Here is a 24080-nt window from a genome sequence, read left to right as displayed (position 1 = left end):
TTAGCAACAGGTTGCGCACCAGGGAGGAACACCCTGCTCTAGGACCTCCGTAGGAAGCGGGACCGGCACCTCCCGGCCGCCGTGTCGGGACCACCCTGGTCTGTCCGCGGGGCCGCACGCAGCCCGGCCAGGGTGCCGCGGACCGCCCCGGAGCTGCCACGCACCTGTGCCGGCCCAGAGCCGCCACCTGCGTCCCGCCTCCCGGCCGCGCCCGGCGCCGCGGGGCACCGGGGAGGAGCAGGACCCGTCCCGCCCCGCTGAACCTCAGGTCTGGCCGCAGCCGCCTGCTCCGACCTGTCCCGTCCCGGCCGCGGTCAGAGAATCCGCGCCTCCGGCGCAGGCCGATGGATCCCGAGGCGTCGGGGGACGAGCTGTCCCGCTTGCGATCCCTGTTCGCGGCGTGCGACGCCAGCGGGTCGGGCCGCATCGAGCGGGAGGACTTCGCGGCGCTCTGCGCCGACCTGCGGGTGCGGCCGGCCGAGGCTGAGGCCATCTTCCAGCGCCTCGACAGCGACCGCGATGGAGCCATCACCTTCCCGGAGTTCGCCCGTGGCTTCCGCGGCGCCACGCGGCGGCAGCCCGGCGGCGGCGAGCCGGGAGGCGAGGAGGGCGAGGGGGAGGAGGCGGCGGCGTGGGTCGCCGCAGGGCTAGACCAACCCTGGAAGGACTTCGAGGTGCGACTCGGGGACGAGGCGAGGTACATCCCCAGGTAAGGTCCGGGCCCGCCCGCTCCGTTCCACGCCCAAGCCCGACGGCGGGAGCAGGTCCGCGGGGCTGAGCCCGGCGCGGCATAGAGGCCCCACGGGGCAGGAACGGCCCTGCTGGCGGAGAGTGCCGCCGGTGCTGATGCAATCCCAGCTGGGGGATGGCCGTGCAGCCTGACCCCTGTTCCCCTGCGCCTGCAGGTGTATAGAGCCCTCCTCACATCTGCTTCCCGGCTTGGGTGGTTTCCAGCGCTGTTTTTCCAGTATGCATCCGCTCACTTGCTTGCTCTCCACTGCTCTGCCAGCGATCCACGTGGGAAACTCAGGCCTGTGGAACGTACGGGATGCAAAGTTCTGCCGCCTTTGCAGGACTTTCTCCCGCGCTATTCTCCGACTAACCCCAGGCACCTTTCTTCCATCCTTTTCAGCTTTTTCGCGTTAAAGGCGAAACATCTTTGCCTCGAGGTTAACGGTGTTGATAAGGCTCTTGGTCTGAGGAGATCACTGAAGTTCGTGAGAGCCTTTGCCCTCATTGTCAATGAAATGAAGACAACTGATGGTAGCTTGGTTTCAGATTAAACCCAGTTACCACGGGTCTGTCACTACCAGGTGGATTCCAATCTACAGAGGCACATTTTGGTGACTTGCAGTAATGTATCTGAAACTTGAGCTGCTCAAGATTAGTATGAAAACGTTGGCCATGAAAAGTACAGAGGGATTCTGCTTCACTTTAAAATTGTAATTTATGATGGAAGACAAGTAATCTTGAGTTTAAGGACTTGGCATCTATTCAAGAGAGAGTTAAAAAAACCATGTAAATGAATATATCTATATCTAGATATTGCTCCTTAAATTCTGACCTATCCTAATGGTTTGTTTCTAGCCACATTTAAAAATACATTTGGATTATGAGATGAATAGTTTCTTCAGAGGCATTTTGAGTTACAGAACCTGCTACTCATGTGCAGAACTGGAGTCAATTCTTCTTTTCTTTTTGGATAACACTAGTTTGTTTTATTGGACCAACCCATTTCAAACAGATCAGTAACTTCATACAGGTCTTTCTTAACTTGTTGATAATGCCCTCCTTGCTATACACTTGCTTTCTACAGAAAGAGAACAAAAACAAAAGACAGATTAAAAGTTGGCAGAAACAGTTAATAATTTAACCTAAACCCAGAAACTCAGTAGGAGGTGAAAAACAATCTGACTCATGAACAAGTAACTTGTGAAAGCATCTATTTCCTTTTGATAATAGCTTATATCAGTATCTTGGTTACTGTGCTTGTAGCATCAGTTTAGGAATAGTCTAGCTAGTTGTTTAAAAGGATGGTAGGAGGGAAAAGGAATAGCTTTCATTGGCTCCACTGTGCAGATACATCCTGTAGTTTTGCTACATTCATCATGACTTATTAAATGTAATTTATGTTATTATTCTTTTACAAGAAAACTGCAAACAACTAAATTTTGATAGTTAAATACTATCAAGTTGGCACTAATTTGATGTAAATGTTTCCTCTTTCTGTTTGGCTTTATAAATAACTTTGAACATCCTTCGTAGCTGGCTGTGTTAATTAGGTGTGTGCCAACATCAGCTGAAGAAAGTGTACTTCTTGTTTTCTTGTTATTTCTCTTTCTTGTCCTGAAGTGCAAAAAGCAACTCTGGGGTTTTTTTTTCCATTTGTAGCCCACATCTTTTTTGTTGACACATATGTGCTAGGTTTTTTTTTCATGTGAGTACCCCCACTAAAATTGTTAGGACCACTTATGTGAGGAATGAATATACTGAAATTGTTTGAAGAGTTTTAAGCAACAGATTATAACAAAATCATGTGAAGCGCAAGCTGGACTTCCAGAAATTTATTTATCTTTTTATTTAAATTACTTAATATATTTTAGGTGTTTGTCACATTTTTTAAGGAAAGGCAGTACTTTGCAAAGTAGACCTGGCTCAGAACACACCTGCATCTTCAATACTATGAGGCAGTTGGTGTCCATACTTTAGGTTTTATTGCTCTTTGTATGTTTGTTGTAACATTGGTGTTGAAAAATGTGAGAAAAGTAATTACAAAGAAAAAACTCCTCAAACCCAGATGAGTGCAGTTATCTGTACCCACATTTTTTTATCTCAATCATGTGTGGTTTTTATCTTGATCATTTTGGGGTTCAGTTCCTCAAAATGCTCTGCTTTCTGGCCCTAGACTAGCAAGCCATTGGCACATGTGCTCTGATGATCTTGGGAGTTGTATAGAGAGAAACAAGGTATTGTAGGTGGGAAACAGTAAGATAAAACCAGGGCTGAAGTAAGGAGAAAATCCCACAGTAAACATCTGTGGCACTCAACTTGATTGAACACCCATGGAAATCAAAGGGAAATTTTTCAGTGATATGCAAGGTTCTGTCTCTGTTTCAGGAGCTGGTTCAGCCTTAGTTTTTGTGACTGAACTTTCAAAAGCCATAAATATGTCTCTATAGTGAGGTGTGAAACTCAGTAACAGATTGGTATCCTTACCCAGTCTTCAGTGTAGTAGCAGACATTTGGTGTACCATTATTTACTGCCAGGTACTTACTGCCGTGTGCCAGGTACTAAAATAAGCATATATTACCATAAGTATATTTTGAATTGAATTACTTTTTCAAAAAGTAGTTTTATTATGGGATGGATCATACCGCTCTGCAGTTTGGTGTATCAGTTGCACAGTTCTCTTAGATTATGCTTTACAATGTTGTCTGTGCTGAAGCTGTGGTGGTTGTATTAGTTGCAGTTAAACAAGAAGAGTAATGTTGAAGAGTTCCTTTTCAGCCTTGTGCCTTCCTTCCCCATCTGAACAGATTGTTTGGACTAAATTCAGTTGGATTTTTTGGTAAGGTGTTTACTGTGAGTCAGACTATTGTTTGCCTTAGTCTTTACCTGTGCTTGGTGGGCTATTGTGCCACCAAGACAGAAAAAGTGGAAGGCCTTTCCAAACTGATGACCTAATGGGTTGGTTTTGTTTCCTCACTCCTTCCTGCCACCCCTCTCTCCTCCACCCTCCGCCCTTCTTAAAGATGCAGCTAACCTTCTCTACTGTTACATTTAATCTGGAGTAATGAGTAAATAAACATAAAAGAATGCAATGCCTTTGGCTTATGTGTATATGTAGTGAATTGGCATCTGGAGATCTGTTTTATTGAGAACTCAACCACAGTTCATTAGTTTATTCCTCTTAAGAAGTATTTGCCATGGTACAGGACTAGACAAAAAAAGTTAAGAAACTTACCTCTATGGTGCCCCAGGCAGAGAGTGCTCCAGTGCAGTGCCCATACTGAAGGGTTTAGCCCTTGACTGTTACTGGGTGTTGTAGTCTTTTTTGTGGCCAATCTCAGATCTGTTTGAATTTCAGCAGTAAAATTGAAAGTTTCCCTCCACATTCCTAGCAGGCATGTGCTCCTTTAAGCATGTGGGAAAGTCTCCTAGTGGCTATCCTTTTCCATTCTTCAGCTTGAGCAAAACATTATCCAACATCCACTAGCAGTTCAAGAGAAGACCTGTAACAATGAATGTTATGATGCTTATTTCTGTCTATAAATTACAAGCAAAAACCTTCCTGGAAAACAGATTTTTAAATTTTTATGTCAGAGACCTTCGATGAGAAAGAGCAAGGACTTGAGACAGTCAACAAAGCCATACGAAGCAATTTTTATGTGACATTTGACTAATTGGGTAATCTTATTGGAAAATGAACTAAATTAATTTGAGCGGGAGGATAAATCTGGAGCAGAAAGTTTTTATCCCTATTTTGGGTTAAATTCTTCTACCTCTTCGAGTCCTCATACTTCATTGTTTTACTTTTTAGTCTTGTGGTCTGTTTTATTTGTATGCCTTGTACTTTTGGCAAAGCTGACTGTTCGTCAGGCTCTGATTCAGTGCAGCCAGTCTGAGATTTTATGCATCGTACAAGTCCAACATCTCCTAATGTGATTATGATAACAGTGTGCCCCAAGTCGTGTCATTTGGAGCTGTATATAAAATGTGTATCTGGGGAACATGATAAAGTGAGAAAAGTATGCTGTTCTTAACTCGATCTGCTTAAACTTTGACGACAGGTGATACTCATGGGCTATACTACTGTACTATAGCAAAGAAGAGTAGGTGGGCTGCGTAAAAAAAACCATCCAAAATCTGTCATGCTCTTGCTGTCATGAGCCAGGATGGATTTTTGCCACAGTGAATATAGAACAAAGTCTTTACTCTTGTCAGTGATGCCGTGAGTGACCCCCTCAAAGCAGAACTCCGAGCCACGTTAGTGTAGGGTAAGATAAAAAGTAAAGGTCCTTTAATAACACAGGGCCTATGGCCCACAGGAATACAGGATGACATGCATGTGTCCCAGTTCTTGTTTCCATGGCTTTTATAATAAGATCCCTCCAATCATTGCTTTACACATTTGTCAGTCCACCCCTGGTCCAACCCCTGGTCCAACCCCTGGTCCAACCCCTGGTCCAACCCCTGGAATTTGGTCTGGGGTCGTCAAGACCCTCTGTCTTCATCAGCTCCTCTTCCTCGGGCACACAAAGGTCCCTTGGAGTTCATCCAGTTCTGACTTCTGGGTCACTCTGACCTGTGTTTATGTTTCATTCTGTAGGCCTTCTGATGTCCTTCAGCTCTACTTTGGAAAGGAGTCTAAACAAGATTAATTAACTAAAGGAATTTGAGCTCCCTGTTCTGGGACAGGGGTAGTGATAGAAAGGCATTAAACTTAAACTGTTAGAAATATTAACCCTCTAAAAATCTACAAATACAGCAGTCAGTTTTTGAAGGATTTTGGATATGTGACTAGGGTCACATGCAAGTTTTGATTTCAAATTTCAGCTAAGTTCATAAGCAAATTTAGCAATCCTTTTGGTGTTTTGGCTAAAGCCAAATGCAATTACAAATTTTGGTTTCTAACCTAATTCATGGTTAGTAGCAATGCAAACAATACATACAAAAAGTAATTTAAAAGAGTAATAGTCTCTGTTGCCCTTGTTCAAGGGGCAGAGGACTTCTGTCCTGGAGTAAGTCTAGGAAACCTGCTATGCAAAGAAAGAAATCTGTTTTGTTGGTTAGGATGACATCAAGTTGTTGATCTTCTAAGTGGTCCTGGGATGTGAATCACAGAGGTACAGTTCTGCCCTTTGACTATGGTGTAGTTAGTTGACAGTACTTGAGATGACCCTTCCTAGTCAACAAGCAGATGTCAGTGTCCCACCTTTCAACAGTTCTCAGTCTGGAACAGGAATGTCCAATTTCATGGGCTTCTGGAGTTTCTGCAAAGTAAAAGGAAATCTAGACCATTTAATAATTTTGCAAACCAAATTTTTCTTATGTGAATATGAGGAATCAATGAAACGGTTGTTTTTCTGCCTTAGCTATAGGCAAAGCTTAGATACATAATGTGTCTTACATCTCTCGTGTTGCTTAACAAATTTTGCCTCTTTGAGTTTTAGGAGTGTGCAATTTTGCAAATCCCAGGCAATTTTCAAAGGAATCTCGAATTTTAGAATTCTCGCATTTTGACAATACAAAAAGCAGATTCAGCTTTTATAACATGAAGGGGTTGACTGCTAGCCACAAATTCACAGACCTATCAGGAGCTTACTACAGGCAAGGTGTGTCTGGAGTTTCTGCAACACCAAATATCATCTTGGCACTAGTAATTGCTCCTCACAGAGTGCTTGCATCCTCTGAGTATATTTCAGGCTCCATTGAGGTCAGACCATCCTGCCACAGCCTGCCCTGACTACAGTCAGTCCCCTCCACCTTGCGGAGTAGCTGTACAGGAGCTCCTTGCCTTCGTGTATAAAAGCATTTTCACTGCTAAATTGTATATGTTAGCATGTTAAATAACAATGGCATCTTCACATATTGTGAGCCATAATGTGGATCTCTAAAAGATCATTTTGGTGAAAGAAATCCAAGAGACATAAGAACATAAAAAGTTCTCAGGACCTGACTGAAGTTCACTTAATTAGGCCAAAATAGGGTACAAACATCACTTAAATGTCTTTAACAAGCTATTCAGCTATGATGTTACCAGTTAGTTTCAAAGATGGCAGGCTTAGATGTAACTCAATGTTCATGAGTCCACTAAATCAGATTTTTTAATGCTTCAGCTGCAGTGTTGTAACTCAGTTACTTTTTTGTTTTGTAACACAGGACACACAGAACTTGTTTTGCTTTTCTTCTGGGAGGCTCAGTGCTTCACACACTGTAACAGACACTAGATGATAAGATGTTAGAGACAAGCTTACAATAAACAAATTTGAAGTTACAATCACACAACTTTTTGTAGAATTTTTAAACTAGATTTAGAGAAATTTTTTCATGCAGCAATTTAAAGAGAAGATATGGTCATTCTACCCAATGCTTGCACAACAATGTTTTCATCAACTTTACTCCCAGCTGCATTCTTGAGAGGCATGTCCTTCAGGTCTGGTGGTGACAGACTCCTTTGATTGTCTGCAAATAATCATATTCTAATAGCAGATGGTTAGTTCACATTAAAGGCAAAAATACATAGGTGGCAACTATTGATTGCTTTTTGCACCAGTATGACACTGGTCCTAGTTCTCAGCAGCCTCAGAGCTATGCTGAGACAGACATGCTACAAGCTCGAGTAGCTTAGGGCAAACTCAGAGCACAGAGACTAACACAAAAGGTTTTTGGTCTCGCTTTGCCAGTCTGTCTTGGTGTATCTTGGTGTAGAGGTCTTAAACTTAAGTTGGTGTTTTTACATTAATCTAAGTTGGAAGGAAGGGTGTCTGTTCAGGCAGCTTGTAACATAGTAACACTATCACCCTTTTTGCTCCCCCCTTTTGGTGGCAGGGGTAGAGGGAAAATGCTGGAAATGCTCTCGGGGGTAGAGGAACTCACCCCCCTTTTCCTGCAGTTAGAAATTTTGCACACTTGGACAAGGCAGTCGAGGTGATCAGGCTGCCTGCCTGCTTGCTGGGGAGTCCTGAATTCCAGGACAAGGTGTTTAAATTCTCTGATTGCTCGCCGAGGCAGGTAGGGATTGTTAGCGACAGGGATAGAAAGGAAAGGGCCGCCCACGGCTCCCCCAGCTGTAGGTCTGGGCAAGGTCTCAGCTGTAGGTGCTGATCCTGGGCCTATGCTGTCATCTGCTATTGGCTTCCCTGGCTCTCTTTGTCCGGGGCCACGCTGGCTCTTAAGGGGACGGGCCCGTCCCTGACCATGCTGGCCACAGTAGTTTTCGTTGCCATGGAAACCGTGGCGTCCAGAGCCATTGCCGGTGTTGCCCCCGGCTCTGGCCCTGCCGTGCAGTGCCGCCCACCCGGCTCTTTGCCGACTTCACTCGCTGCTCCAAGGGGAGCAACGCTGACAGGAGTTAGTTCTACGGTCCTAGGGGTGGAACTGCCCGGGATCGGGGGTCCTGGACAGTGTTCTAGTTCTTTTCTTCTCCAAAAGCTACTCATGCTTTGTTTACAAGGAGTTTCAATAGCAACATTCCCTGCTCCACTTCTTTTCTTTGCTTTCCCGGGAGGAGGCAAAGATGAAGATACCTTCCTCCCTCCGGGCCCACTTTGGCCCAGCTTTGCTCTTAACTCTGCATTATAAAGGTGACACAAAGCCTCCTCTCCAACTGCAGACAAAAGACAAACTAGCACTGATTTTTCTCTCTCCCCACCATGAACAAGGGAAGGGAAAGCAGGAAGGAGACCATGTCTCTCTGCTCCTGTGCTTTTTGCAGTCTTGGTGTCAGAAGCGGCTCTTGCCACCCTGCCTCTCTGCACAGCACACACTGGCTGCCGGGCAGGGGCAGAGCTGGCTACGCCACCTATCCCTGCCTTTGCACAGTCACAAACAGCAGCGGCGAGAAATGGGGGAAGGGACGGTGCTGTCTCTCCCTCCCCGCTTTTCCCCGCCATCTCTGCTAAAGCCCCCTTCGCCCTCCTTTCTGCCACCGCAGCTGCTGAAGGAGCAGCAAAGTCAGTGCCCGCTCTGCTCTCAGCAGCGGGAGAGCCCAGCACGGAGGAGCAGCCCACGGCCGAGCGAGACTGATCCTGCTCTTGCTGCAGTTGCCTCTCAGTTACAAGCACCTCTTTTCCACTGGTACCCTCAGGACTTTTTGCTGCTCTAGCTGCCCAAGGAAAAGCTGCGTTTGCTTGGACAGCAACCTCTGCCTGTTCATCTTTCGGCCCCGGAGATATATGTGCTGCCTCCCCCGTGCTTGCTCTGTCTGTGTGCCTGGCTACCCCGCTCTTGCAGCCACTCTCGCAGCTGCTGGCTCTGCCGATTTCCAAGGCCAACCCTGCTGTGCCTGGCCCCTTTCTGCTGGCTCCGCTCGCCACTCCAAGTGGAGCGATGCTGGCAGAAGTCAATTTCATGGCTCTGGTTGGAACCTGCTCCTGGCTGTCCTGGGACAGCCACTATGCCAAGCTCTGCTTCTCCAGGGGGTTCTGCTTGCACTGCATATGCGCTTGTCTCAGTGTCCCCGGGAGCAGCCTTAGTGCATCCCTGTATCCGCCGGGACAACCTCCTGGGGGGCTCTGGGGGTCCCGGCCCATTTTCCGAGTTTCCTCTTTCCCAGGAGCTGCTGGGCTTCTGGTTACTCACTTGTTTACAGGGGATCTCTATGGCAACTCTCCCTGCTCCCTCTCCAATAGGGGAACACAGAGAAAACACCTTCCTCTTTGCCTCCTCAGGAGGTGGCAAAGGTGCTTTCTTTCTCAAGGGAACAGTAACACTCTTTCTCCCTCCCTTTGGGGACACAGACCCTTCATGCTCTTTAAAAGAAGAATAAATTAGAAAGTTGAGATTATTCCTTTTGTTAATCTCCCAGGTTAGGACGAGCCTTGAATTCAAGCAGCTGTGCCACAGCCATGCTTGTCTTGGCTTCTCCCAGCCCAGCTCCCTGAGCCCAGGGACAGCCACTCCATCCCAGAAACTCAGCTTTGCCTTAGCCTTTCCACCAGGCTGGCCCCAGCTTATCTTTGCTTTTCTTTCTTCACTACAGAGGTGCTGATACAAAGCCTCTTTTTCAACAACAGACAAGATGCAAACCACTGCTTCATTAAAACACAGAACTGATTGCTCTCTCACACAGCTATGAACAGAGAAAGGGAAGGCAGGAAGGAGATTGTTCTTTACAATCCTGGTGTTATCCACTGCTTTGGTCTCCCTGTTCTTCTGTACTGGACAAGCTGGCTGCCCAGCAAGGACAGTGCCTGTTGCTCTTCCCTTGCTTGTTTCTGTCTTTGCATAGCTGGAAACGGTAGAGGTGGGGGGAAGGGGGAAATGAGCCTGCTGCTTCCCCCCCCCACACTGCTCCTTGCAGCATTCCTTCTGGCCCCCCCTTTCCAGGGCTGCCTTATCAGTGACTGTGCTTACCAGAGCAACCTTGGGAAACCACCGGTGCCTCCCTGCTCTGCATATTTGATCTCTTTCCACTGTTTCTCTTTTTGTAACACTTGCCTTCTCAAAGATGTTTCAGGGCTTGTTAGATGCTTCCATTTCTGCAAAACCAAAGCTGGAGGGGACTCCAGCAGAGTCTCCTCTTCCATGGATTGCATACAACCCATGCTGACAGGCAAGGGAAAAAACTTTTCAGCACCCAGATTTGAACTGTTGGCCTCAGGAATACCAAACAAGCTCACTGCTCCAAGTGCTATGTTACCACTTCAGGCTGAGACAGTGATGTAATCCCAGAGAGATACTCCTCCCTTTCCAGCTGCATTCAGCTAACATGAAACCCCTGAGCACTCTGCCTTGCCCTTCCTGAAGCAACAAGGGACCAAACTGTCCCTCACCCAGGCAAAACACCCTTTTGCCCACCAGGCTGAGAAACTGACTGGCCAGATCAGTTCTACCTCCCAGCCCAACGTATTCCCAGTTCCAGGGAAAAACCTCCCCTTAGTTTGCTAGCAAAAATATCCAAAGGAACTGCTCCTTTTATCTTACCCAGTTGTTAGAAGTTTCAAAGACCACTGAAGGAAACCTCCAAAACGTGCCGGCAGTAAAGAATTCCTGCAGGATGAAACTTCTTGCTCTGGAGTCCCTCGTGGTTCCAGGGTGCTGGATTCTTTGATTTCCACCTTTGGATGCCAAACTGATGCCGTGAGTGACCCCCCCCAAAGCAGAACTCCGAGCCACGTTAGTGTAGGGTAAGATAAAAAGTAAAGGTCCTTTAATAACACAGGGCCTACAGCCCACAGGAATACATGATGACATGCATGTGTCCCAGTTCTTGTTTCCATGTCTTTTATAATAAGATCCCTCCAATCATTGCTTTACACATTTGTCAGTCCACCCCTGGTCCAACCCCTGGAATTTGGTCTGGGGTCTTCAAGACCCTCTGTCTTCATCAGCTCCTCTTCCTCAGGCACACAAAGATCTCTTGGAGCTCATCCAATTCTGGCTTTTGGGTCACTCTGACCTATGTTTATGTTTCGTTCTGTAGGCCTTCTGATATCCTTCAGCTCTACTTTGGAAAGGAGTCTAAACAAGATTAATTAACTAAAGGAATTTGAGCTCCCTGTTCTGGGACAGGGGTAGTGATAGAAAGGCATTAAACTTAAACTGTTAGAAATATTAACCCTCTAAAAATCTACAACTCCTGTGTTCCTAAAATCTACAAAATGTGAAAATTAGAACAAAAACCTCTTCGTCATCATCAGCAATTTGTGTTTACTTCCAAGAGATGGTGATCCATGATATCAGAACTGGAGAGGTTTCCTTGGATGTCAAACTGTGTTCCCTGGAGAGGGAATAAAGGCAAATCCTGAGGAAAAATGTGAGGTCCTCCCATGTCACAGTACTGAAGAGGGGATCTCTGCTGTTAAGAATATTGTCTTGTCTTTTATTACATCTCTTGAGAGTGGCTTGTTGGATATGTTCCTCTAAAAATGTGATGGATGCTTTTCTGTGAGCCAGAAGACTTTCTGAGTTACCCGAAGTTTTACTACTCCTCTGGTTTTTGCTTCAATTAGAACAGCATCTGAGCTAGATAACTTGAACACTGTAGCATTCTTCGTCCTGGTATTTTAACATCATATGCCCATTTCCCATAAACATATTCTTTGAGGCATTCTCCTTTTCCACAGATTTCAACTTTTCCTGCCTGTCCCAGAGTCTTTTCCACTCCTGCTCCACTGGCTCTAAGTTACACCTCTGTCTTTAGAAGGGAACATCATTTATGCTCTGGAGACATTAAAAATCCATTCTCTGGGAATCAAAGAACTCTCTCGTCTGGGAGTTGCAGGTTTGTTCATCTTAATGCAGCCTGTTTCTGAAGGGGCAGATACAGGAAAGAGAAAGGCAGTATTTAAAAAACCCATAGCACTTCAAATTGACAAATACCTTTAATTTTATACTGTGTTAAAATTTTGTGTAATCTGTTTTTCCGCAAGGCAATCAATCTATATGATGTTAGGTACTCAGCTGTGACAAAATTAGGTCCTTTCCAATCTGTAACAGATTTGGTTGGTTTTTTTCTGGCTGTCGATATAGTGGCATATCCAATGTGTCTGCTTTTCAGAAAAAAGTACTTCTCTGTTTCTTGGTGGTACACATAGGTAATTGGTCTCTGGTGTAAGGACAATCATCAGGTGCATAATGCATGATCTGTCTTTTCCTCTGACTGCCAGCTCAGACATTCCTGGCTCAGGCCGCCTTATATTTCATCTCTTTTTGTCCATTCTACAACAGAGCTGCTACAAGTGATTAGAGAAATTTTACAAGCAGACCTACACTAGGAAGAGGTTGTTAGAATAGTGTTCTAAAACCAAATACCACCCTTAGGATCAGACTAAGGGGCCTGTGTAGCATGGCATATTCTCTTGATTACATAGGGAACACATGTAAGATACTGAGCAATTGTAGAGTTGTTATTTGTTGAAAAATTCCATCAGCTCCCTCTGAGCTGCATTCAGAGTGTGGATCTTTAGTCAAATGGTCACTGTATGATCAGCAAATGAAAAATAATTCTGTGAATTAATAAGGATTCATATAGCTACGTGGGTTAAATGAAATTATGACACCTAATATAATCTAAATATCTGATATCTCTAAGACCAGTGTTGTGGGGTATTTGGTGTGGATTTTTTTTTTTCCTTTTCTTCTGCTTCTCCTGTATTCTACCATGGTGCATTAAATCTATCATATTACAAATTGCTTTATAATGAGAACAGCCTTATTTTCTTTATGTAATTCTCTCAGGAACTCTCTGAAACCATGTAAATACAGTAACTTTGCTTAAGTTCACTAATGTGAAGTTGTGCAAATCTTCACTAATTACACTTACCAAGTACTAATTTTACAGATAGTTTACTTTATAAAACCTTTGAGATGAGGTAAGGTAAAGCCAGAGCAGTACCTGTCCGGAATACTATACTTTTGGGGCTACTAGTGTTTTGTGTTTGTAGTATGCAGAAGCAGCAGAAAGGCATGCACAGTCGGTAGTGTAACCATAGTGCCAAATGGCCAAAGTGACAGTCTTTCATGTTGTATATTAAAAAATGCTCTTCTGTACATTAGTATTTGTGAATGTCTATATTTTTATAAGCATGGAACTTAAAGGGGTGAAGCTAAATACCATGAAATCCTAAAATCACTTTTCAATGAAGTCAAGTTTTACGGGGCAAACCCAAGCATTTCACATTAATTTTGGTGAAACTGAAGTAAAAGCGTTGTAATTGCCTTTTTGTTCAGCGAAAGGACAGAGTAGTTAGAGTTCAAGCATGGTGAAATCCATTTGTAAAATCTTCTTTGGAAACTAATTTTGAAGAATTGAGGAATTTACAGGAAGAAATAGCAAGTATTTAAGGGGAACATATCTGCATCCTTCTGAAATCCTGCATATCTGTAATATATTATAATGGTGTTGCTGTTGCTAATGCATCACAGACATTTTTAGTGACTAAATCAATAACATCTTCCCAGTTCATGAAAATGTATTAATTCTTCCTGAAGTCATAAGTGATTAAGTACAACCCTATCAATTTTGTTGAATGATTTTGATTTCTCCCTTTTTTTCTGATGCAGTAATTGTATCTTACTTTTAAGACATCCTGTAACATTGTAATAGAAGCACTCATGTAAGTGTCACTGGGGGTTACAGTGACCAGTAGTGATCTATAAAGCCTTTCAGGCCCCATCCAGTTTAGCTTCTGAGTGCTATCTGTCACTGGGATAAAAAGAAATATGAAATATAAAAGTTTTTTGTTTTTGTTTTAAGTGGCAGAGAGAGAATAAAGTCTTACAGTAACTACTTTGTGTTTCTGACTACTTCATCTCAAAGCAGACTTAGATGTAAGGCAGAGGCTCAGCAGCTCAGACATACTGATTTCTGTAATCAGTTTGGATATGTGTATTTGTGTATGCTTTGAAAAGAATCACCAAATTGTTAGGATTGGAAGGACCCTCTGGAGATCCTCTCATCCAATGCCTTGCCAAGGCAAGTCACCTAGAGCAGGTTACAAGAGAACTTGTCTAGGTGGGTTTTGAATATCTCCAGAGAGGCTTCACAGACTCCCTGGGCAGCCTGTTTCAGTGCACTGCCACTCTCAATGCAAAGAAGTCCTTTGTCCTGGAGGTGAAACTTCTTGTGCTCTTGTTTATGGCCGTTACTCCTTGTCCTATCACTGGGCACCACAGAAAAGAGTCTGGCACCATCTTCTTGAAATCTGCCTTTGAGATATCTGTATGTATTGATGAGATCTCTCAGTCTTCTCCAGACTTAACAGGCCCAGTTTCTGCAGTGTGTCTTCATAAGAGAGATACTTATCTTTGTGACCTGCTGCTGGACACTCTGGTAACTCCTTGTCTTTCCTGCACTGAGTAGCCCAGAACTTGGCACAGTACTCTGGATGTGGCTTCACTAGGGCTGAGTGGAGGAAGAGGATCACTTCCCTTGATGGGCTGGCCACACTCTTCCTGATACACCCAGGATATGATTGACCCTCCTGGCTGCAAGGGCACACTTCTGGCTCATGGACAACTTGTCGTCCACCAAGGCTCCCAGATAATTTTGCTCAAATTGCTCTTCAGCAGGTCAGCCCCCAGCCTGTACTGGTACTTGGAGTTATTCATCCCCAGGTGCAGGACCCTACACTTCACCTTGTTGAACCTCACTAAGTTTCTCTCTGCCCAATTCTTCAGACTATCAAGGTCCCACCGAATGGCAGCACAGCCTTCGGGTTTATCAGCCACTCTCCCCAGATTCATATTGTCAGCAGACTTGCTCTGGATATATTCCATTCCTTCATCCATCCTGTTGATAAACAAGTTGAACAGGGCTGGAACCAGTACTGATCCCTGGGGAATACCACTGACTGCAGGCCTTCAACTGGATTCTATTCCTCTGATTGAAACGCTCTGAGCTCTGCCATTCAGACCCTTCTTGATCTACCTCACTGTCCATTTATCTAACCCATGTCCTGAGCTTACCTATGAGGCTATTATGGGAGACAGTGTCAAAAGCCTTTCTGAAGTCAAGGCAGACAACATCCCCTGCTCTCCCCATGTTGACTCGTCCTGCCATGCTGTTATAGAAGGTTATCAGATTGGTCAAGCAGGGTTTCCCCTTGGTTAATCCATGCTACCTACTGCTGCTGATTTTCTTTTCTTCAGCGTGATAACCTCCAGGATGATCTGTTCCATCACCTTTCCAGGAACTGAAGTGAGGCTGACTATCCATAGTTTCCTGGGTCCCCCCTTCTTGACCTTTTTGAAGATGGGAGTAATGTTGGCATTCCCCCAGTTACCAGACACCTCTCCTGTTCAACATGATTTTTCAAAGATGATGGAGGTTGGCTTAGCAACAACATTTTCCAGCTGCATCAGACTCAATGGGTGCATTCCACCAGGGTTCATGGATTTATGGGTGTAAAGTTTGTCTAACTGATCTCTAAACCAACCGTCTATGACCAAAGAGAAACCTTCCTTTCTCCAACCTTCTCTTACCTCCCAGGTCTGGGGTTCCCGAAGGCTGGGCTCAGCAGTAAGAGCTGAGGCAAAGAAGGCATTCAGTAATTTGCTTTCTCGGTGTCTTCCATTACTAGGACACCCATCTGATTCAGCCATGAGCCCACATTTTCCCTAGGTTTTCTTTTGCTGCTTATACACTTGTAGAAGCCCCTCTTGTTGTCCTTAATATTCCTTGCTGGACTTAATTCCTAATGTGCCTTGGCTTTCCTTGTTGCATTCCTTCATACTGTGATGGTGTTCAGAAGAAGCTGGAAGAGGGACTGGCTGTGACATTCTTGTAAAGATGCAGAAATACATTACAGTATTCCACTGCAAATGTATTCTACTCCTGGCACAAAAATTACAGTAAGCACAGACTAATTGTTTCTCTACTTCTGTCAATGTAAGGCATTGAACCTTCAATTCTGCTACTCCATTAATAACCTCTGTGGTAGGAGGCCTCTGGTATTCACAGTGTGCATGTGCTATTTTTGAACACAGAATGTGTAGTGCAGTGTGAGGTGCAGTATAGTTTTTTGGATGTAGCTTCATTTGATTTAAAGGCAGCAGCTGATTAATCCTGTATAAAATGGGGTGAGAAAGTTAGACTACGAGCACAACCCTAAAGTTTTGTGAAAAAAAGTTACGTAGGTCCTTAAAGATCCAATCCCATTTCAGTGATCTGTGGTTTGAAAGGAAGTCACAAAAACATTTGCTTGAGTAACAAATCTTTTATGTCAGGGTCAAGTAACAAGTAATTTTTCTACTATTGGTCTGCTTTCTAAGAAACATTACTAGTAAGCTTGCTGATGAAATTTAAAGGAAAAGAGAAAAATTTTGGAACACAAAGTTTTGGTTAATATATTTATTTTTAATTTCTAAACATCTTATATGCTGACTAAAATTTTTATATGTTTTAGATTGTGCTGAACTTAACTGCTTTGCAAGACTGACTGATAAACTGTCCATCTTGCTATGGCTAGTGCTATTTCTATTTTACATGCAACTCATTTTAAGGACTGTGTGTATGTTTACACTCTTTGAAGAGTTGACATTCTTCCACAGCTGTTTCTGGATATAAGCAGGGTCTGCTTCTGTCTAAAATTTGAAACTTCTGGAATAGTTTCTTGTGTATTTTGGTGAGTATTTTACAGCTCTGAAGGATAATTACTGAAATGCTAGGAATTTATGAAATGCCTCATGTATTAGCAACACTCCAACTACCAAAACAAATTTTTTCAATAGCTGTATGACAGAAGAGAAGCAGGAATGGTAAACATAATTTAGAAGAACTGAGACATGGTGTTCTGAATGTTCAAAGTCTGTCTTTATCTTGTTAAATTTTAAAACTAGGCAAAAAGTGGAATATTTTGTTTGTAGTAAATTTTTCAAACCTCTTACAGAACATTGTTTCAAGTAAGTGCATTAAAATGGTCTCTCTTTTTCAGACAAGAACAGGTTAGTGTTCTGTATCAGAACATTCACATAGCGGAACCAAGATTAATCCAGTCATATGAGCATGTCATTAAGAACTTCATCCGAGAGATAAAACTTCAAAGTACAGAGATGGAAACTTTGGCCATTGCAGTGAAAAGGTATAGTGAGTTGTGTTTCTAGTTCAATTCTGCAGTTTCTTTTTTTTCAATCATGATCAATTTGCTTAAATCACAAAGAGTTAATGCCAAAATAAGCCATGCAAGTATTTCCATAAACTGATTTCAAAGGTTAGTGCATAAGGATGTATAGCAGCAAGCAAATTATTCTGTGTTCATACTTTGGATTAAGCCTAGACCAAAGTTTTGCAGACTCCATGGTTACGCTAAATGTCTTAAAACATTTTGACTCCTCTTCCTTGTCTGAAACTTTGAGTTTTATGATATATATCCATTATATTTTCATTTTAGAAACCATATTTTTGCTTCTTGAGCTTCAGGGAGTGTATTTACCTGTTTTAACTGCTTGGCATTTACAGTCTCACATAATTACTTCCAAAACCAAACAGATCAGCTCGAGACAGAGTTCTTGTATGCATGGGTGGTGCAAGTTGCTGTAGTTACCCTTTTGAAGTCTCTTCATAGGATAACTAGAGGAGTGTTTTATCTTTGTAACTTAATTTTAAAAATTCCTATGTGATGTATTTCATGCTAATCATCAACTGTCAGCTACTATTTAAAATCCAATTTGCCTATACATTCAACATAATTTTGGGGATTTTGGTTCCCAGACACATCAGTTTCAAGGTCTGGGTAATGTTAAAGTGTTTCCATGTATGTCTATCTAACTTGTTTTGGTTGAGATAGGCAGATATGTTTCACATAGCATTTCTGTCAAATCAGAATGCAATTGCCAAGAGAATATTTTTTTTTAAATTTTAGAGCTCAGGACAAAGCAGCAGTTCAGCTCAGTGAACTAGAGGAAGAGATGGAACAACGAATACAGGCTGCAGAGCATAAAGTTAAAAAGGAAGTGAGTAATTTAAATTTACAGAATTTCATAATTACCAAACTCTCAGTGGTCTCAGCAGGATTGATGGCCAGGTGTGGTTTTGATCCTGATGGGCTGACTCAAAGCTGCTGAAGGCAGTGCCTGGATGAAAGGAAGCTATCCATGAGATCAAAAATGATTGCTCTTAATGTTTTCCCAAAGAGGAATGTCTGCTCAGATGTAATAAACCAAGAAAAAGAAGTCTTTCTCTTTTGTGAGAATGTGCTGGCCAGGAGGAGTTTCTTTCTGAGACCAGTATTGCAGATTGGATAAAATGAGCTTTCACCATAAAGGAGTGGAAACTAGTTCTAGTAAATGAATGCTTAGATCATTTGGTCCAAATTTGTATATCTGCCTGATGTGATGATCTTTCTTTCATTCTCATCCTGCAACTACATTATGGACTTAAAATATGACAACAGTGTATGAGGGCCTTCACCTCCCAAATGTGATGGGAAAATCTGTTTTGATGTGCTTGACTTTTAGCTGTTGTTTCAACCAGCTTGCCATCTTGGTGGAAAAGTACAAAAGTCTTCTTCTCCTTGCCCACTGATATATTTGAGTTAAATGTGACTGTGTAATTCAAAGCAGAAAAAACAGTTCTCTGCTTCATTTTGAACTGTTACTAAACTGTTATAAGATAAGCCTAACATCATAACATGCATAAGGATAACAGTTTGGAAAAGAGTTCTAATGTGGAAATAGGAAATTAAATAATTAAAACATATATTATGGGCATAGTTATTGCTCAGTGAGACACACAATGTAGTGAATGTCTGTATATATTTGCTATGGGTTCTTTTACCAGAACATTTGCAGAATCAGCAGCAAAAAAATACTTTCTTCCAACTTGCTGATATTAGGTAGTAATTGATCTGTGAAGGTAAAATGGTATTCTGATAGATTTGCTTCAAATAGTACTTTTTCTATACAAAAGAAAACCCTTCTACCAAACCATAAAAGTAAATTGTTTTCCCAGAAACAAAATATAATGGCATAAAAATGTTAAAGATATCACCCTCTGTAAAAACCCTGTGTTCTGATACATTTAACTAGTTGTAACACATCTCTCAGTAGAGATGAATGTTTATTTCCAGAGAGACTAAGCTGTTATGTTTAGAAAACAAATACATTTTCTCTGGAAAATGTCTGTTTCTCAAAAAATGATAAATTGCTGAAAAAATCCCTGAAGTCTCTTTCACTGCTGTAAAGAGATGACTGGGATGTGTGCATTTGCTCACTCTGAGAGCATCTGTAGTTATGTACTAGTATTATGCAAAAGTACGTCTTCCATGTATTACCCATATATAGTCTGTATCCTAATTCTAAAAGTCCTCGAATTGTCACGAGTTGCGTGGATTGCAGTTTCACTGCTCACAACTACCCATAGGTATGAAAGTTGAGCTGTGAACTTGTTTCTCACAGCGTGTTTTTCATTTTCACTCCTCAGTGTTCCCTTTAGCTCATAGCTCCACACACTCGACCTACTAAAACGCCCTGAGAGTAAATTTAAAGTTATTTGCTTTGTGGGACTGTACTCAGCATTAATCTAAACTCCTGTAATCAAGGCTATTGTTTGTCAGAATGATCTCACTCATGCCACCATGACAGCTGCCTCTGCATGAGCATATCCTGTATTTTGTTGCTTCAAGGGAAACAGTTTCCAAACAATACTTAGGTGTCCAATATAGTTACCAACTGTAGGGATATCCAGTTTAAATTGATTACTTTGATTATTGTTTTAATACACTGATTTCAGTATCACCTACAGGAAAGCACTGAATTCTGAGCAAAGTCCATGTCTGTCTTTTCCATGTGAAAACTCAGCCTGTCTCATTCACACCACTAATCACTGCTGCATTCTGATTTCTTGTGTTGTGAAACTCCACTGAAGTCCTTGGAAAGTGATTGGAGCGAGTTAAATACATACTAATCTGTAGCACACTACACATAGAATTCTTCTCTTAGAGGCTGATATAGCCTCTTTTCAAAATCTCTCTGTTTTGATTAAAATAAAACTTAGAATAGTGTTATTGGTTTGTTATTGAGACTGAGTACCATATGAAAGTAAAGATACTGTCATCTGCTTGAGTTTTACTGATATGGGCCTGTAACATTACAACATTGCAAGCAAAAAAATTTAGAAGAAAATCCGAAATAAAAAAACTAAGTGATGGTGGCATGGTAATGCTATTACTAGCACATTGTATGATGAACCATGGAAGACTAGTTTTGGAAAAAGATCATAATGGTCTGATTTGTGTGTGGGTGTGTATGTATACATCTGTATATGCAATACACAACTGCATGTACGTACAAATAAAATTTGATAACTTTTTCAGGCTGGGGTGTTTTTTTTTAAATTTTTTGTAAGACATTGAGAATGTTAAGTAAGGGAGACATGAATAACAAACATTAAATTGACCCATATCCGTGCTCTCACCTTACCATTTTATTTTTGTGAATGTTTTATTAGTGGACTGCAATTCCAGACTCAGAATCTGTGGATCCTAAGGAAGGGACATGTTGACATAATGGAAAGACAAAATTGCACATATTAATCTAAGGGAAAAGTAGGTGTTTTCCAAACTGACGAATGATTTTTTTAATAAACATTTGAAACCTGTCTCAATTTCTAATAAGATTGAAAATATTGCAGGAGAAGCGAAAAGCTGAAGAAGCACTAAATGAGCTGAAGCGCCAGTATGACACTGAAGTTGGGGATCTTCAGGTGACAATAAAAAAGCTTAAAAAGGTAAATGAAGTGTTTTAAAGGATTTTGACCTTATGAAATTCATGCCTCAGGATGGATAATTGTAATTGCAGGTTTGTAATTCAATGTGTATTAGTAAAGGGCAATTGCAGATAATATTTAGTAATTTGTTGGAATACTTAAGAAAGGGGTCAACTGTTATCCAGATTTTGTTGTTAAAAAATTTTCTAGGTCTATGAAGTTGTTAACATTGCAGTTATGTAGTCTTGTATTTGGTGCATTAGAAATAGTCCAACATATTGGTATTTCTAATTCATAGATTTAAATGAAATTGCCTACCCAAATATAGTAATTTACAGTATATAGTGCCTTTTAGAATCCAGCTCCAATCTGATCTTTTAATGTGATACTTAATAGGAAGGTAAACTGAAATCTGAGATAGAGATGTTGTTTTGGGATATGTTGCAATTTGAGTCTAATTTTGACATTAGTTATGCTGTAAGTTTTACTAGAATTATTGCAACCAATGTCGATATATTTGTGGTTCTTTATATTGAATTTCATTTGGAAGAGCTGGAAATTTCTCACAAAAAACATGAGAGGTTGTAGTACAATTACTACACAACTCAAGTTGTAATACTTTTTTATGATTTTCTTGTTGGTGTCCATGTCACTAGTTATATGCATACTTTACATTTAAAGAATTGTTGAGCAAAATACTCATTAAACATTTTTAAATTATTGATTTAAAAGTTTTTTTTGAAAGCTAGTGATTTTTTGAGTAATGCTGTCTAACAGTGCACATGGGAAAACTCTAAGTTCTAAACACTTTAGTAGTTGTAAACCTTTTTAGGGGTTAAGGGTTATTTAATGTGATTTCCATTAGTTTTCGTGTACTTTGAATCAGAACAATCAAATATATTAATTGTACATTTTTTTACCATGTAGCTGGAGGAACAATCCAAAAACGTAAATCCCAGGGAAGATGTAGTTGAACTGAAAAAAAGAATGCATGATATATTGCTGGTAAGAGATTATTATTATTAACATTTTTAATTTAGCCTTGGTTTTAGTCTCTGCAGTTCAGATATTTATGATGTGGGTTTTCTTTTTGTTTGTTCTGTGTTTCTGTTTTGTGGTTTGATTTTTTTTTTTTATACATGTAATACTGGTAAGCTACAAAATAAGGTTTACAATCATTGATAAGTGTATAAGGTTCTTTAAGCTGGAAAAGTACCTGCAAAAAGTACCATACGCATTCTATGTGGAACATTTAGAAATTGCTTCAGATGATATAGTCCCCGTTTTATGGAATTGAAATGAAAAATGAAAATCAAATGTTCTTGCATGTTAATTTACTGACTTCTCTGTTGATTTAGTGTTCTTTCATTTTCTTTCCCCTCTATGCTGAGATTTTAGTGGGTTTCATTTTTATTTATTTTTGATGGCTTTTATTCTACCATTCCAATGTATCAACATTTTATGGAAGTGACTATGACAGCTAACATGTAATATATTCCTTTTTCAAAGGAAAATCAGAAACTTAAGAAAGATCTTTTAGAGGCACAGACAAATATAGCTTTCCTACAGAGTGAATTTGACAGTTTGAAAAGCGAGTATGCGGATCAGTCTTTGAATACGGAGAGGTAAGTTACTTTTACATGATAATTTTCACCAGGAGTTAAAAATCTGTTCTCTGATGTAGTTATCATGTATGTAGCTGGTAACTGTTATTTTCTAAATTTGGCATAAAGGACAGGTACATGTTTGACAGCACACCATCAGTACTGTTCACTCTTCTTGTTTCTGTAGCAGCAAGTTCTAGATATGATGAAAACTCTCATTATCTTGCAAGAATGTCCATTCATTTTAGTGGGACTTTAGTTAGGAATGAAATAACACTGCAGCATCAGGCAATTTTTTTTCTCTGTGGTTTGCACTCAGATGAATATCTACATGAATATTAGGGAATATAGTTTTGGAAGCCTTCTACATCAATCTCAAGCATTTTTTCCTAAAGTGAATAAAAGCTGCTTCTAGTTACTCATTTAAAGGAGTGTAAATGACAATCTCATTGCACGATTATCTTCAGATAAATACTATTTCAGGGGGAAAGGAGGCAATCCATATGATTACTTGTTTTATTTTCCATTCACAGTCTTTATTGAGTTATAAGGGCAGAGATTAATAAAGTCAGTGAGTGATTTTACTTTGCATAAAACTGCTTTCAGCATGTTTCAGCATAAATGTAAACTCTGCCAAAAGCAGAATTATAAAAATAAAACCCCCAAACTTGTAAGGTATAAGTTCGTTCAAGTTTGGTGTTTGTTTTCTTATTTTTTTTCCAGAGACCTAGAAATTATCAGAGAGTATACTGAAGATAGAGATAATCTGGAAAGACAAATTGAAATGTTGCAGTAAGTTTTTAGTAATTCCGTTTTTTGTTATCAAATTTTGTCCCAACATATTTGGGGGCAAATGTTTTTGTATGCAAACAGGTGGTTTGAGATTTGGAAAAAAATACCAAGTGAAAATACTGAAATAGCCTCAATTTATCGTAGAAGGTGTTGTGCTCAACTGTCACAATCATTACAGTGATAGTAACTCAACTATGTTACTGAGCCACTAACTCTTCATTTTTATTTTTCTTAACCCCACTAAATTTCTTTATGATAAGCTGAATGAGATTCGAGTCTGTCCATGCTATCATAAAAATTATTGTCTGGCTCTTTTTATTGCCTTTGCTTCTTGTGTCTTATTGTGGTCTGGAAAGAACTAATTATACAAAAGGTGTATAAATCTTTGCTTTCAGAGAAGGTCACAATGAATAGATTTTTTATGTTGTTAGTTAATTTCTTTATCCTAAACAAACTCTTTCTTTCAAGCAGATGGATCATGTTTGTCCTTAGAATCACCTCAGCGATATTTAACGGGTAGTCACTCTGTACAGAAATGGCTGTACTTAGTGGGTTTTTTTCCTACAGTTTTTTTTCTACTCAGCTGACCAGAGACTATGCTGCAGGAGTGAAAATGGGTTTCCTAGGTTAGCACTGGAGGCTAAACTTCACAGTGGTTTTTTTACATATTTTTACATATTTGAGTATATGTCAACATGCTTCTGCTTTCATGTTAATCTTTAGTGTTTATCTAAAGAAAATAAGGTTTTTTAATAAATATCTTTTCATTTTTTCTTTAAGTGACATAGTTTTCATGTTTTCTTTACTCCTGCAA

General features: G+C 41.1%; 1 protein-coding gene across 2 annotated transcripts in view; it reads left to right on the top strand.

The window, feature by feature from the left end:
- The first annotated feature begins 263 nt into the window (after window positions 1–263).
- The window catches only part of RASEF (RAS and EF-hand domain containing), a 43527-nt gene continuing 19710 nt past the window's right edge, over window positions 264–24080 (top strand). For both annotated transcript variants that reach the window (XM_071581203.1, XM_071581202.1), the window contains exons 1-7: window positions 264–709; window positions 17101–17247; window positions 18028–18118; window positions 20796–20891; window positions 21798–21875; window positions 22380–22495; window positions 23198–23266. In XM_071581203.1, coding sequence (XP_071437304.1) covers window positions 345–709; window positions 17101–17247; window positions 18028–18118; window positions 20796–20891; window positions 21798–21875; window positions 22380–22495; window positions 23198–23266 — 962 coding nt within the window. In that variant the 5' untranslated portion in view covers window positions 264–344. The remainder of the gene's footprint in view (window positions 710–17100; window positions 17248–18027; window positions 18119–20795; window positions 20892–21797; window positions 21876–22379; window positions 22496–23197; window positions 23267–24080) is intronic.

This window comes from Pithys albifrons, chromosome Z (genome assembly GCF_047495875.1).
Source record: "Pithys albifrons albifrons isolate INPA30051 chromosome Z, PitAlb_v1, whole genome shotgun sequence".
NCBI lineage: Eukaryota > Metazoa > Chordata > Aves > Passeriformes > Thamnophilidae > Pithys > Pithys albifrons.
This window is presented reverse-complemented; position numbering and strand designations above follow the sequence as displayed.